This window comes from Setaria viridis, chromosome 9, assembly GCF_005286985.2.
Source record: "Setaria viridis chromosome 9, Setaria_viridis_v4.0, whole genome shotgun sequence".
Lineage (NCBI taxonomy): Eukaryota > Viridiplantae > Streptophyta > Magnoliopsida > Poales > Poaceae > Setaria > Setaria viridis.
In genome coordinates this window covers 2160096-2174445 of record NC_048271.2, presented here as the reverse complement: position 1 = coordinate 2174445, position 14350 = coordinate 2160096, and the positions used below count along the sequence as shown (strand labels likewise).

Sequence of the window (14350 nt, the reverse complement as noted above, 5' to 3'; positions counted from 1 at the left end):
CTTCCCCAGGTCGTGCGCCCTCCCCTCCACCTTCCACCTCCAGGGGGCTCCTGGGAAGGCGGCCCTTTCCCCAACACCCCCACCACCACTGGCTTTGCCACCACAGCCGCGTTCCCCGGTGGGTGCGGTACGGCCTCGTCAAGCTCCCCATTCCGGGTTCGTGGCATCTAAGGCGGCGTCTTTCCGCGCAGGCCCTCCTTCCCCACCACCGGTCGCTGCTCCACCTCCGTCTAAGAGCTTGAGAGGCGCTCCCCCACCCCTCCGATTGGCCACCCCTCTCGGTGCCCAAGGCTGGAGCTCTATGTGATCCCGCGTTCTTCCGAGGTCGTTAGCAATGAGATTGTCCTAGAAAGGGCACTGGTCGCTGTGGTCGTGGGCACCCGACTAGCATCTTCGACGGCTGACGTTGAGGCCAATCTGTCTGGTCACTTTGGGGTTGACTTGGGATCCTTCGTTGTCCATCCCCACCACCCGAAGGACTTCCTCATTCTCTTCAGGGACTCCAACGCGATGGTTCGCGTCCTCCATGCAACAGTGCTGGAGGGGTCATTTCGCTTAACCTTCCATCGATGGCGACATGAAAACTAGGCAACCAACGCTTCAATGGACTTCCGGTTCCGCATTGGCCTTGTGGGCGTGTCAGCACAACTTTGGCTACTCAGTACCGCATAGGTAATCCTCGGATCCTCCTACTGTGTCATTGCGCTAGCTCAAGAGACTAAATCAAAGGCCAACCTCAAGGAGTTCTTCATCATCACGAATTGTGCCCACCTTGACCTTCTTCCTGTCGAGAAGGTGATGGTCACCCCAATTTAGAAGGATGCGCATGTGGCCCAACCTTGTTTTGGTACAAGGCAACATCATTGAAATCACGGACCTCTGCGAGACTGCGGGACACCCTGCTAACCCTGCGAGTGGGAATGGCGAGTCGACGAGCGCACCCGGGCGCCCTGCTCCAGCTCCTAGCCCTACCGGCAACGGGCCACCGCCTGCCAATGGTCCCTCCGGATCTGCGTGGAGGGGTGGTGCGCATGTGGCCACTGGAGATCGTCGAGTCCACGGCAGCACCCTCCAGGAGGTACCGGTCCTCCCTATCGCAGACGGGCTGCGGCTAGGGGCCTTCCCTTACTGGGGACTGCAGGGGATTCACCCGCCGGCATAGTGGCGGGTTCGCGATGGAAGCCTCTCCGCCTCTGCACCGCCCTTCCACCCCCCATCTTCGGCAGGAGCTTCACCCTCCCCTGACTCTTCTCCACAGGTTGTACGGTCGCTTGTTCACACCCATGTCGCTTCCACGGCTAGTCATTTGCCTTGGCAAGGGTCAGATGCTTAACGATCTTGAACTATTGGAACTCCACCTTCAGGACCGTCTTTTCACTTGGAGCAACGAGCGTACTCACCCAACCTTAGAGTGCATCGACATGATGTTCATAACCACTGACTGGGAACTCCTCTTCCCAGGAAGCCCGTTGCACGCTCTCTCCACAAGGTGCTCTGACCATGCCCCACTGCTGCTACAGTTTCAGGATGGCCTCCACCACAAAATGTCGTTTCTGCTTTGAAGCCTACTGACCCCACTTTGATAGGTTCTTGAAGACGGTCGAGTACGTGTGGAAAGGGCCACGCCCGGACGCCGACTCGCTTCGAACGCTTCATCATCTCCTATGCAAAATGGCCAAGGGGCTTAAAAAGTGGAACGCTAAGACAGTTGGTAGCATCCGCACACAGATTCAAGTTGCCAAGGAGGTCATATTCCAACTCGAGGCGGCTTAGGATCGTAGGTCGCTCTCGCAGACCGAGCAATCTCTTTGACACTTCCTCAAGATCAGGTTCCTTGGCTTCGCCGCACTGGAAAGAACCATCACGCGGCAAAGGTCAAGCATGAGATGGCTTCATGAAGGTGACGCTAACACGAAGTTCTTCCATCTTCACGCTAACCATCGACATCGTCAGAACTTCATTGCCACCTTTGAGGTTGACGGATTTATCTTGACTAAGGAAGAGTAAGCGGCTGCGGCTTTTTAGTACTTTGACGCGGTTCTAGGGACTGTTCATGACAAAGGTTGTGCTCTCGATTTCTAGGCTTTGGGGCTTCCGCAGCTGGACCTCTCTCACCTAGCTCAGCCTTTTTCGAAAGCTGAGATTTGGGACGTCATCAAGGACCTTCCCGTAGATAAGGCACTGGGTCCAGACGGGTTTACTAGTCACTTCTACAAGTTGTGCTGTACTATCATTAGAGGAGATGTAATCAAGGCGTTTAATGCGCTATCCTCGATGGATTGTCGGAGCTTCCACCACCTCAATGATGCTCTCCTAACTCTGATCCCGAAGAAATTAGACCCGGCCACTCTTGGAGATTAAAGACCCATCAGCCTGATCCATAGCTTTGGAAAGATCTTCTCGAAGGCCCTCGCTAACCGCTTTGATACGCATCTCCACGAGCTAATATCTCCTAACTAGAGTGCTTTTATTAGAGGTCGTCAAATACATGATAACTTTAGATACATCCTCGGGGTGGCGAAAGCCCTAGCTAGAAGGAAGATTCCAAGGATACTATTTGAGGTTGACCTCACGAAAGTGTTTGACTTGGTCAACTGGATCTTCCTCTTGGGTCTCCTTTCGGCGGTCGGTTACCCGTGCACCTGGACTAACTGGATTTCGACGATCTTGGCCACAGCCAGCACTAAAATCCTTCTTAATGGAATGCCGGGGAGGAGAATCTGTCATGGACGTGGTTTGAGGCAAGGGGCTCCGCTCTCTCGGATGTTTTTCATGCTTGTTATGGAGTGCTTCCATGCGATGATCAGTAGGGCTGACTCTTTGGGCCCCTTGAAGCCTCTTGTCATGATAACATCAGATTCCGTGCTTCCCTTTATGCTGACGACGTGATCGCCTTCTTCTCGCCGGTTGCCTGGGATCTAACCATTGTCAGAGAGATCCTTTCACTTTTCAAGAGGGTCACAAGTCACAAGTCATGCGATTTTCACGCGAAATATGCGCGTGCGCGGTTCCTGGGATTTGAACCCACGACCTCAAGCCTCACGCGTAGCTTCCTTGCCATCCCACCTACACACCACATCTGACTATATAGGGGATCTAATCCTTTTATACTAACTTGTGGGGGATTCTTTTATCCCGATTTGTGTTTCCAACCGGGATAAAAAAGGGTCCGAGGGATTTAGTCCTTCTACAGCCACACGTGGGGGACCCTTTTTATCCCGGTTGGAAACACCAACCAGGAAAAAAGACTCCTTTTTATCCCGGTTGGTATTACCAACCTGGATAAATAAAAAGGGTCTGAGGTCTTTAGTTCTTTTTCAACCACCCATGAGGGACTCTTTTATCTCAATTAGAGTTTCCAACTAGGATAAAAGATCCTATTTTATCCCGGTTTGTGTCGTGAGCTTTAGTCACAGGTTGTAACACCAACCGGGATTAAAAGGGTGACATTTAGTCCCGGTTATTCTTGCCACCCGGGACAAAAGGGTCCCTCACGGGTAGCTGATGTTTTCACTCGGGACTAAAGGATCCCCCACAGGTGGCTGATTTTTGAACCGGTACAAAAGGTGACTTTTAGTTCTGGTTGCAAATACCAACCGGGAGTAAAGCTCCGCGCACCCCCTATTGTACCAGGTCTACTTTAAACCGGGATTAAAGGGGGCGCATCGAAAGTCAGTTCTCTATGTCGGTTGATCTGCGCGCCTGCAGGTAGTAATATTTGTTCCATGTGGCCATGTAAATGAATCTAGGCAGAGAGATAAGGAATATACAAAACTACAATCAATATTGCTTCCTTTTATTCAAGACAGTGGCATCACGGCTTGCTTTAGAGCCTTCCTGCATCCAGACTACGTTTAGAGATATGCTTTGCCTGCGCCTAATTATCTACCGTTTGTTGTGGCTGTAGTTTTGCTATGCCGGAGATGGCGTTGGTGGGCTTTCCACGTCCTTGCGCGAGGCGTCCGAGATGAGCAGGTTCACGTTTTTCATACTAACCGTATCTATTGTTCTACATAGATTCTGTAACTTGAGATGACTGGTATTGGAATTTGGGATAAGAGTATTTGTTTAGCACTGCATTTTCTCTGGTGTATAGGACTGCTCTAGGGACTATTTTCTTCTTTCTCATGTGATATCTGTGGTATTTCTTAGCTTGGAGCACAGTGATTCCTATATTTTCATCTCCTTTGTGCTAGAATGCTCTGGTCAGCTGCATGCTGCATCCGGTGAGCTGGCTGGGGCTCGGTGCGGCCAACCTATCAGGCCAAAAAGTGCCGATTGTTTTGCTCTCGACAGGTTTTTGTTGCATCAGTTTTTTTTTTTTTTGAGAGTGTCGCGTCAGGTGATGCACCGATGGCTGATGGGTCGTGCAACACTCGATCCAGTACACTGGGCTTCCGTGGGCCTAACCGGAGCCAATTTGCTAACGGCCCATGAGTTCCAGCTCCAGCGGCCACCGGAAACTTCCTAGGGTTTCCTATACCTTTATAATGCATGGATCGTATAGGTGCGTAACCGCCGCTGCACCATCTTCGATTGTATAGGTGCGTAATCCTCTTTTATTCTCCGTTGCCCTGGATTTGTGAATTGAGTTGCGGTAGGAGGATTGGGATTGATTGGTTTCTATTTTAAAATCGATGCTTCTTCAAATTCAAATAGCAGGGATCAGATCCACGAGTAATAATCCGGCCAAAGCGGCGAGAACAAGAAGGCGGCGAGCAAGGAATGAGGATGCCAAAGCGGTCGTGCGGTGAACGTGATGGCGGCAGTACGGCGAAGCCTCGGCAGCCGCGCCTTTACCTTGTCTGTGATGACTGGGACTCTGGATACAGCATCCGCAAGTTCTCGTTGCTGGCCGACTCAGGCGAAGGCGCTGTGCAGGGCTTACCGACTCTTTTCTGGCGCGTGGTGAAGCCGCGTGAGGATCCCCACCACTTCACGTCTGCCTTTGGCACCAAGATCATGGGGGGGCGCGATCATTGACGTCCGCACGCGGTGCGTCTTCTCAGGTCCTGAGTTTAATGCTCCGGCTTTCCCCATCCACTTCCCCGTCGGTGACGATAGGCTATACGTTCTGGACTTCGGCTGCTTGGAGCTCTGCCGTCTTCCGCTGGAACAATCTGATGTTGAATCTGATGGTGATGACTCACCGCTGGAAGAATATGATTTTAGATCTGATATTGATAGCAAGGGCCGCTGGTTTTGGCACCAGCTACCATTGCCGCCATTCTCTAGGATGGACGTCACCTCCTATGCCATGCACCCCCACAGCCATGGACATTCCATCCTCTTCAGCATCAAGAGTGAAGATTTAGCTGCGGCCACATTCAGCTTCGAAACGGGCACCAGCTTCGAAAAGGGAGTCTGTGCGTGGAATTATCTCGGTGAGTGGATTTTGCCCTTCACTGGCCGTGGACACTATGAATCTGAACTGAGCGCCTTGGTTGGGCTCTCCAAGGACAAGGGGGCCTTTGGGTACATCTACGCCTGCGACGTGCCCAACACCAGCAATCGTCCCCCTGCTTGGAAGCGCAGCAAGGAGAAGGTGTTCAGCAAGAACCCAGCTGATAAGCATGTAAGCGCTAGCCTCGTCTACTTGGGATACCAGCGCAAATTCTGCCTTGTGGAGTGTGTCTTGGTTGAGGAGCGCTAGCCTCGTCTACTTGGGATACCAGCGCAAATTCTGCCTTGTGGAGTGTGTCTTGGTTGAGGAAGACAAAGCTTGTCAGGAGGTCAAGGAAGACAAAGATGATCAGGTGCTGCTTGAGAAGCCAGAAGGCACATGTGTGCCCCAACGCAGGCGCTACATGTATCGTTTGATGACCTTCTCCCTCAAGTACGACAAGATGGGTGACTTAAGGGTTCGACATCGTCGGGATCGATACTACAAGGTGCCTAGTAAAGTATCAAAAGCATGCGTCCGTCAGGATCCTGTGGTATTTTGGCTGTAAAATGCTAAAATAATGTCATGGTGATGAGTTTCTATGTTTTCAATAAGGTGAATGTTTCTCGGGTGCTCCTCCCATAAACAGCAGCTACATCGGCATCCGGGCACCACCGCGGCCACGCCGCCGCCCACACTAGCCACCAAGTCGTCGCACGGTTACAACGGTAGTGCCCTCATATTTATGGGCCTAGGGATACAAAATACGACTAAGACTCTATCCCTAACCTACCAAATTACAACTCAAGTCTAATTGTAACTAAACTGTACACATATCTAACACCTTAAATTAAAGCAAACCAAAATGCCTTGTATTTCAAGATGGATGGAGTAATTAGTAATATTTTGTTCATACACAAAACTAACATGATGTTTTCATATTATTAATTTAAATTAATCAGTTGCACAATTTTTATTCAAGCATTGCATTCTTGTGTTCATGCACACACTATAATCAAACAATTTTTTATTAAAAAATATGTGTATCTGTTTGACTTAAGAACAACTTGATGTTCCTTCCATTTGCGCTCCATATTTATGAAGGTGAATTGTGATGGGTCAACGGGCATGCTTGAGCAACATTCCTACTTTAACAAGAATGTGACCTATGGTAATTTCTTATCTATGACATATATATTGTCATCAGTGAAACCATGCATGCGTGCGTTTTAGGGAAGGGGATTCTGCCGGTGTTAAAACAAGATTCATGCATCATGTACGTCTCAAGATTCATGCATTCATGCATCATGCAAGTTAAAACAATATTCTTTTCATAACACAGAATTTGTTCATTTGTTAGATTGCTGCAGGCATCTAGGATATATTTGAGGGTTGAAGATGGCAAATGACTACTCCAGGAGGAAGTTCTTTCTTTTTTAAAAAAAATATGGACCTGTCCGCACAATAGCATGTAGTATTGTTGATTTCAAGATCCAAGACGATGATTTTTGTATTTGTAATGAGCAAATTAAACTATTTTGCAACTGTACGCATTATGTGCATAAATAGTACGTCTTGGGAAATTATGCTATCAGGTTTAGACCATGCATAGCTCTCTCCTCTCTTCTTAGCCATTCACATTGGGATTACATATGGACATGCACGTGTGAGTTTTCTTGAGCATTTGCACTCAATCTCCAGGGCTTATAGTGTAGTCTGTGTAGAGCAGCAGACCATAGTGCTTCGTAGTTCATATGGGTGTTTGGATACGAGGTGCTAAACTTTAGGAGTGTCACATCGGATGTTCGGATGCTAATTAGAAGGACTAAATATGGGCTAATTATAAAACTAATTGCAGAACCCCTATACTAATTCGCGAAACGAATCTATTTAGCCTAATTAATCCATGATTAGCACATGTTTACTGTAGCAGCACATTGTCAAATCATGGACTAATTAGGCTTAGTAGATTCGTCTCACGAATTAGACTCCATTTGTGCAATGGGGTTTGTAAATAGTCTATGTTTAATACTCCTGATTAGTATCCAAACATCCAATATAACGGGTACTTTAGGAGGTGTATCCAAACACCCTCTAAACCTGGCCAACATCAATTTCAGTTGACTGGCTTGAGTTGTGTCATGTTGCCACTTGCCTACTTCACTTGTATGCAAGTGACTCGCTTCAGGCACAACAAAAAGAGGAGAGGTCGAATTTAGCTCTAATGAGGTATTTATAATTTGGCATAAATTCTTATCACCCTACTACAAGATATACTTCGTTCAGCCATTTAAATTTAAGGGGGTGTTTGGTTCTTTAGTTCGGACTAAAATTTATGTCACATCGAATATTCGGACGTTAATTAGAGGACTAAACATGAGCTAATTGTAAAAACTAATTACATAGATGGAGGCTAATTCACGAGATGAATTTATTAAACCTAATTAATCCATCATTAGCATATGTTTACTGTAGCACCATATTGTCAAATCATGGACTAATTAGGCTTAATAGCTTCGTCTCGCAAATTAGTCTCCATCTATACAATTGGTTTTGTAATTAGTCTATGTTTAATACTCCTAATTAGTATCCAAGCGTTCTATGTGATAGGAATTTTAGAAGGTCCTAGAAACCAAACGCCCCCTAAGTTTATTGTGAATCCTCATTGAAATCCGGTACGATAAACACATTGGCCAACTAAACATGTGAGCCTCATGTTCATTGATTCCTCATTGAAATCTGTTGTAACTTATAATTGTGATTTTAGACGAGTACTATAGACAACAATTAAAAACATGTTTCTGCAACAAAAACAAGCTCCTTGCAACAAACATGTACTTTCAATGTACTCATAATGATGCTTGAGTCATTAGTGCTCATAAAAGACAATGTCGTTTCATTGAGAAAGGTACCAAGGAACCATTAAAAACGGAGCAGAAGTACTCTTTCAGTGCATTTCACTATGGATCTGAATTTGTTTTACAAAAGAAACGTCTGTATCCTTAGACCATAAAAAATCTTGAAATTAACACCATCCTCCATGACAAGTTACCATGGCATCAAGCGTTAGTGTTTGCCTGTTTGCACATCATCACTTGCCTCCTCCATGGGATAACAGGGACAACTTTTTTTTCTAAGAGGTTCAAGAAATCTAATATGAAACTCTTCAACTATAAGGACACCCACAACAAAGTACAGATCAACTGCAACGGTTGCCTAAAAATTTAGTTCATCAGCACAAGTAAAGCAAACCGAACAATTGCTGGCATCAAGCACCCTAGCTGCCTAGCAATATTGGTGTCCTTCAAAAAATATAGATATGATGTTTCTCTTAATGGAGCTCACCCATGCAATTCCATCAGCACCAAATATCACATTCAAAACATTTTGTGTGTGCCTGCAACACCATGTCCAGATTGTAAAGATGTTTTAAGTGGATTGCAGCTTGCGTACTACGTAGACCCACTCGGGCTATAGGAAAGGCCACCTTAGCTTCCAGTTTGAACACATGATAAGTTGTTAATGATAACCTCAACACAGGGCTACAAAATTGGGAAAATTAAAGCAGTAATATTCAAAATTTAGAGCAGTATTTTTTTTATGTTGACTTGAGAGTATCCTGATCATTTAATTTCTATTTATGTCTTCAAATCTGACATTTATATGTCTCTGCTATTAGAAACAAGAATCACTCTTTGTATTAGAGTGCGCAGCGGAATCCGGCCCAGCCCGCTATACCCACAGACGGCATCCCACTAGATCCAGGTCCACCGGAGCCTACAACAATAAGACTTGCGCCTAACTCCCCCACCAATATGTTGTGCTCTCCCGCCATCAATTTCTGATGTGGGACTAAATCTAACAATTTGACCGCTATGAAGAATCACTCTTGCTCTTGTACTTGGAATTGAATCACTCAATTCACTCCTAACTCCTCCCTAGAACACACAAGTATATGAGAGGTAACAAAGTAGCTAGTAACTGGAAATTTTATAGATTCACACTACAAGCTTAAACAACACACTAGGTCCTCACAACCTAGAACAACTTGCTTGATATCCACAACTAAGCACTAACCCTATCTCACATCTCATTTAAGGAAATAAATCAAATTTCAGGACTTCCTTTTCGCTAACTCCAAGTGCAAGCGCTACTTCCACGATCGCCTCAAGCCAGCCAAGCTTACATGGACAGCCATGTACAGGAAGCAGCACAAGAAGGTCTGTAAATGTCTTCTCTAGTAACTGCACATAGTATAGTTCATCTTATGTCCACTCATATACATGGAGTGAATATCAGTGTTACCTTGAAATATGTAAGAGTACCATGCTCATGTAGTTAAAATTTTGGCTCATTGAGCTCTCTCTTTGGGAAGTATTTCTGCAGCGTGACAAGTTAATCTTCCTTTTTTTTTCATTCTTACTGGTGTCACTTGCCAACATTCAGTCACAATCCTGAAAAGTGACATGTTTAACTTAAATGAATCACTTGCCATGTTTGTCAAGATTTATCTGCAGTATAAATTTTAAATATTACATAAATCATGTGCAACCAGCTTGGGTTTTGAGTATCTTTTTTCGATTGATGTAACTATAATCTATCCTTAGGCGCATGTAACTTTTGATCATAATTTCTTTTGAATATGGTTACAGGATATCCATGCTGAGGCTGTCAAGAAGAGACGCCGTACCACCAAGAAGCCATACTCCAGGTCTATTGTTGGTGCTTCCCTCGATGTCATCCAGAAGAAGAGAGCAGAGAAGCCTGAGGTTCGTGATGCCGCCAGAGAAGCAGCTCTACGGTAAGACCGCTTTCTGCATTTCTTCTAAAATGCATACGGCACACGAGTTAGTACTAAAAGTGACGTGCTCGTCTGTACAGTAAAATTGTCACATCAGAGTCCACTTGGTTACTGTTTGATTTGGACTTGAAACATTGTGAACTTTCAATTTGCTGGTTATGTGTTTGAAGATGTTATTACCTCTCTTTTTTTCTCGTTGCCCTTTAGGGCATGGTCTTTGAGCCTTTTGTGGCCATGTGTTAAGCTAAAGCCTATTAAACTCAGTATTATGATGACGAATTTTAGTGACAAATTTTAGTGACAAGTCTTTCAGTGCAGTTTCATGCCACAACTAAAACTTCTATTTATATTTGCTGTCAAAATTTGAAGGATTTGACTGTTAAAATTCTAGGATGCAAAGTGAAGAGTATTTTTAATATAGCCTTTGTGTAGCCATTTTTTCGGTACATGTCTCTGAACAGCAATTCGTAGTCCTGTACATGTTTTTTTCTTCCAAGATTCCTCTTTAATCAATGCATCTGTATATATTACTGCTGTCTTTAGAGAGGAGTGTTTACTGATAATTGCAATCATCCTATAACAGTGAGATTAAGGAACGCATCAAGAAGACCAAGGACGAGAAGAGAGTTAAGAAGGCCGAAGCGGCGAAATCTCAGGAGACTGCCGGAAAAGCCAACGCTCCCAAACCTGCGAGAGGCCCCAAGCTTGGCGGTGGCGGTGGGAAGCGCTAGATGCTACCCGTTATCTCGTGGATGATCAGATCTGATCCAGTTACATACCGTAATACAGTACTTGTCTTTGGAGGAAGTTTTGCCTTTACCCCTTGATTTGCTAAGCTACAAGGAGTATCAGCTGTACTAATGGAGAAGCCTGATGCTCTCGTTGTACTGTGTTTATCTACAGAGTTCAACACTATAACCATATCCATGTTTTAGGATCTACAAAAATGTTCCTTTTTTTTTCCCTTCTAATTTTGGCTGATGTAGCCGTCCTTGAGCTTGTATCTTGTTCTGCCCTTCGTCACCCAGGCTGGTAGCTGGTTAAAGAAAAATCCCCCTCGCCGGGAGAGCCAGAGTTCGGGGGATTTTCTCAACTAGGAAGGTTGGACTTTCGCTTAATGAAATATCATTGGACAAAAATGGGTGCGCAGGATCTGCTGCTCGCTCTCTTCCATGGTTGGCGTTGGAGGCGCCTCGGGCCTTATTTTAGTCCCCCTTTTTTTCAACTTTGGCACTATGCAAAAAGAAGATTCCCCATCACATCAAACTTGCAGTACATGCATAGAGAACTAAATGTAGACGAAATCAAAAACTAATTGCACAGTTTTGTTGTATTTTGCGAGATGAATCTTTTGAGCCTAATTAGTCAATGTTTGGACAATAATTCACAAATACAAACGAAATGCTACAGTTACACATTTATGGTAAAATACAAACTTTGCTACTCACAGTTTGGATACTAATCAAGGCCTCGGTCTTTCACGCCTGTCTACTGCGGGCCGCGGCGAATCGTGGCCGGCAACCCCTGGCAGTACGCCATTTGTAATTGCACGGAACCTTGTACGGTTGGATGTGTCGGGCTGCAGCTGGAGACCCTGCCGAGTGCTGCCAGCCGATGCTGATTCGACGTTGCCGTCAGCTCAGCAATCTCGACAGCCGGTCAACGATGAGCTTACGAACACGTGGCGTCCTCTTGATCTCTTCACGAGCTGCTTGCGGCTGGATTGACACGACCGGGTTATCGGAGCAGGCACGTCGGCCGAGCTCGCACCACGCGTCACGTGCTTTTTCTTCCGGGTACGATGCGGATTGGCATGCTGATCTGGATGCTTGGATAGGCATCATGAAGCTCGCTGCCAAAGAGGTACAGCTTTTCCGATGTCGACCCATAGATGCAGCAGAGCTCCCCATTCGCACTGCCTGCCCCAAGCGCGTAACACGTGGTAGGTAAGTTGCGTAGCCCGAGGACCACGCCCCCACGTAGTACGGCCATCGTGCCTGCGCCGACGACATTTTTCGGCTAGCACCCAACCTTTTCCCCGCACCTTTTTCGCCTCCCGTCCCGTGCCGGCGATCCCCAGATATTTCCCCGGCAGCCCTCCGACGAACGTGGCCATCTGCCGGCAGCCATACGATCCCAGCCTCTTCGCCGTCGTGGACAGGGCATCTGATGGCTGACTGGTGGTGGACTAGCTAGCTGGCGGGCGCGATGTCGCGCACCCGCTGCTCCGCCACGCGCCGCGGCGCGGGAGGTGCCACCGGTTCGCGGCGCGAATGCGACGATGCTCTGCTGCCGCCGTGCTGTGACGCCGCCTTCAGCTCGGTAGGCTGTAGGCTCCGCCGCTAATTGACCAGTGAACAGCTGTCAGTTTCGCGGCCCTGCTTGACGCGAGATGCCATGTCAAGTTCAGTGCACGGAAGAATCACCGCACCCGCGGAATTCCCGGATTACCAAAGCCTGTACTAGCCGAGGAAACCTACAGCACTGGCTACCACTGCTGAAAGCCGCCGTTTGTAACAGCGTGGCTTTGACGGCTCCCTCGCCTTGGCAGCCAGGTTCAGCGCACCGAACAAGTGTACCGGCACAGCGTTGCCTGAGCTTTGAACCACGTGTTGCTTTCGATCTCTGGCGCGCGACGTGGTGGACTGGTCCAGTGATCTGGATAAGAACGACGACCACGCTCGCGGACAAGAGATGAGCCGAGCGAGCACAAAATCTCCCTCGAGCACGATTTCGCACATGGCAGTTGGTAGGTGCTGCACGAACGGTGCGTCGCGGCGGCGCGACGTGGGCGCCGGCACGGCCACGGCACCTGCCGACGGCCGCCGCGCGAGCCCCCATTTCGCCGGAGCCCTTTTCCGCCTCCCGCACACGTGGAAATCTCCGCGCGCCGGCGGAGATATTTGCCGGCCGCGAGCGCCGCCCGTCAAACCGCCGAAGACGAGCCTCTCCCGCGCGCCGCGCGCCGGATCACGACCGGTGCCGTGGCCGGGCGCCAAACACCTTTACCCTCTCTCCGCCGCGGACAGGACACGAAATGCGGCGTTGGTAGCAAGCGCGCGGGACGCCAGCGCTGGCACCTGACAGTGACGCCAGCCACCGCAGCTCGTACCGACCCGATCTCCCCCAACCCGGGCACAGCCAACCACGTCGCGCCCCGGCGACTCCACCACGTGCCACGCCCAGGCACCGCCACACGTCCCCTGCGTGCCCGCGGTGCGCGCGGCGCCTCGAGCCGCCGCCTCCTGCCAGGCACTGCACTGCGCTTTTTCCGTGCGAGCGCCGCCGCCGGGGTCACAGGAGCAGGACTCGTGTCGACACGCGTCCCCGCCCGGGCACCACGTGCCGATAACATAATTGGATTGCCTTTTTCCGCGCCCCCCGGTCGTCGGCCGGCCGGGCCGGGGGCGCGTCCCTTTTCCGGCAGGCATGTGTCTCGGTCTCGCGCGGCGCGGCGCGGTGGCTTGGCCTCCACGTACGCGCGCGTGGCGGGGTGATCCGGCCGGCCAACCGCCGGAGGAGCAGTGCGATCGGAGGACTATTTTATTGATTTGTTTATTGGCTGGGGGCGACGGGCGGAGATGATCAGGCGACCTGGCGAGGGCTCGGGATAGATAGGGATGCTGAGGTAGCGGGCGAATCTTCTGGATGCACCCCGAGCGGGCGTGCATGTGGCCTCCCGCCGATAGGCGATCCCGATTCCGACGAAATGGCGGGTGGGCCTGCCTGCGTGCGCCTGCCTCTTCCTCTCCACGTGACGCCCTTTTTCGTGACACCGGAATATGCCATCGGGCGGGATCACTGACCATCTGTAACTTTTACCGATCGACACCGCGATCCTTGGTAGTGAAAAAGGAAAAAAACCTGCCTGTCGTGTGAATCGTGTCTCCGGTGCTCCCTCTGCAAATCGTTTAACTTTTCTAGATTATAAATAATATTATGTATCTAGATATACACTATATCTAAGTGCGTAGTAAAAATTATGCAACTAGAAAGGATAAAATGATCTACAATTTCGAACGAAGATAGTAGTGTTTTTTTTTCCAGCTTGGTTTCTGCTCGAATAAACTTCATTCACTGCATTATGCAAGTCATAATAACGACTCGTGAAAGATGAGTATAGGACGCAAATAAAGGGAATAGTATTGAAGACGATAAGTACGCTA

The 14350-nt window shown here is 48.4% G+C and overlaps 1 protein-coding gene and 1 long non-coding RNA gene across 2 annotated transcripts in view; one reads left to right on the top strand and one right to left on the bottom strand.

Moving 5' to 3' along the window:
- The window catches only part of LOC117837432 (large ribosomal subunit protein eL24), a 92745-nt gene extending 81830 nt beyond the window's left edge, over positions 1 to 10915 (top strand). The window contains exons 3-5 of the mRNA XM_034717054.2: positions 9502 to 9603; positions 10036 to 10184; positions 10768 to 10915. Of these exons, the coding sequence (XP_034572945.2) occupies positions 9502 to 9603; positions 10036 to 10184; positions 10768 to 10915 (399 nt within the window). The remainder of the gene's footprint in view (positions 1 to 9501; positions 9604 to 10035; positions 10185 to 10767) is intronic.
- Positions 10846 to 13751, bottom strand: LOC117837433 (uncharacterized). The gene is made up of 2 exons (XR_004636354.2): positions 11633 to 13751; positions 10846 to 11417 (listed from the first exon to the last, which is right to left on the bottom strand). It is a non-coding gene; the product is annotated as an uncharacterized lncRNA (long non-coding RNA).
- Between the last annotated feature and the right edge of the window lie 599 nt (positions 13752 to 14350).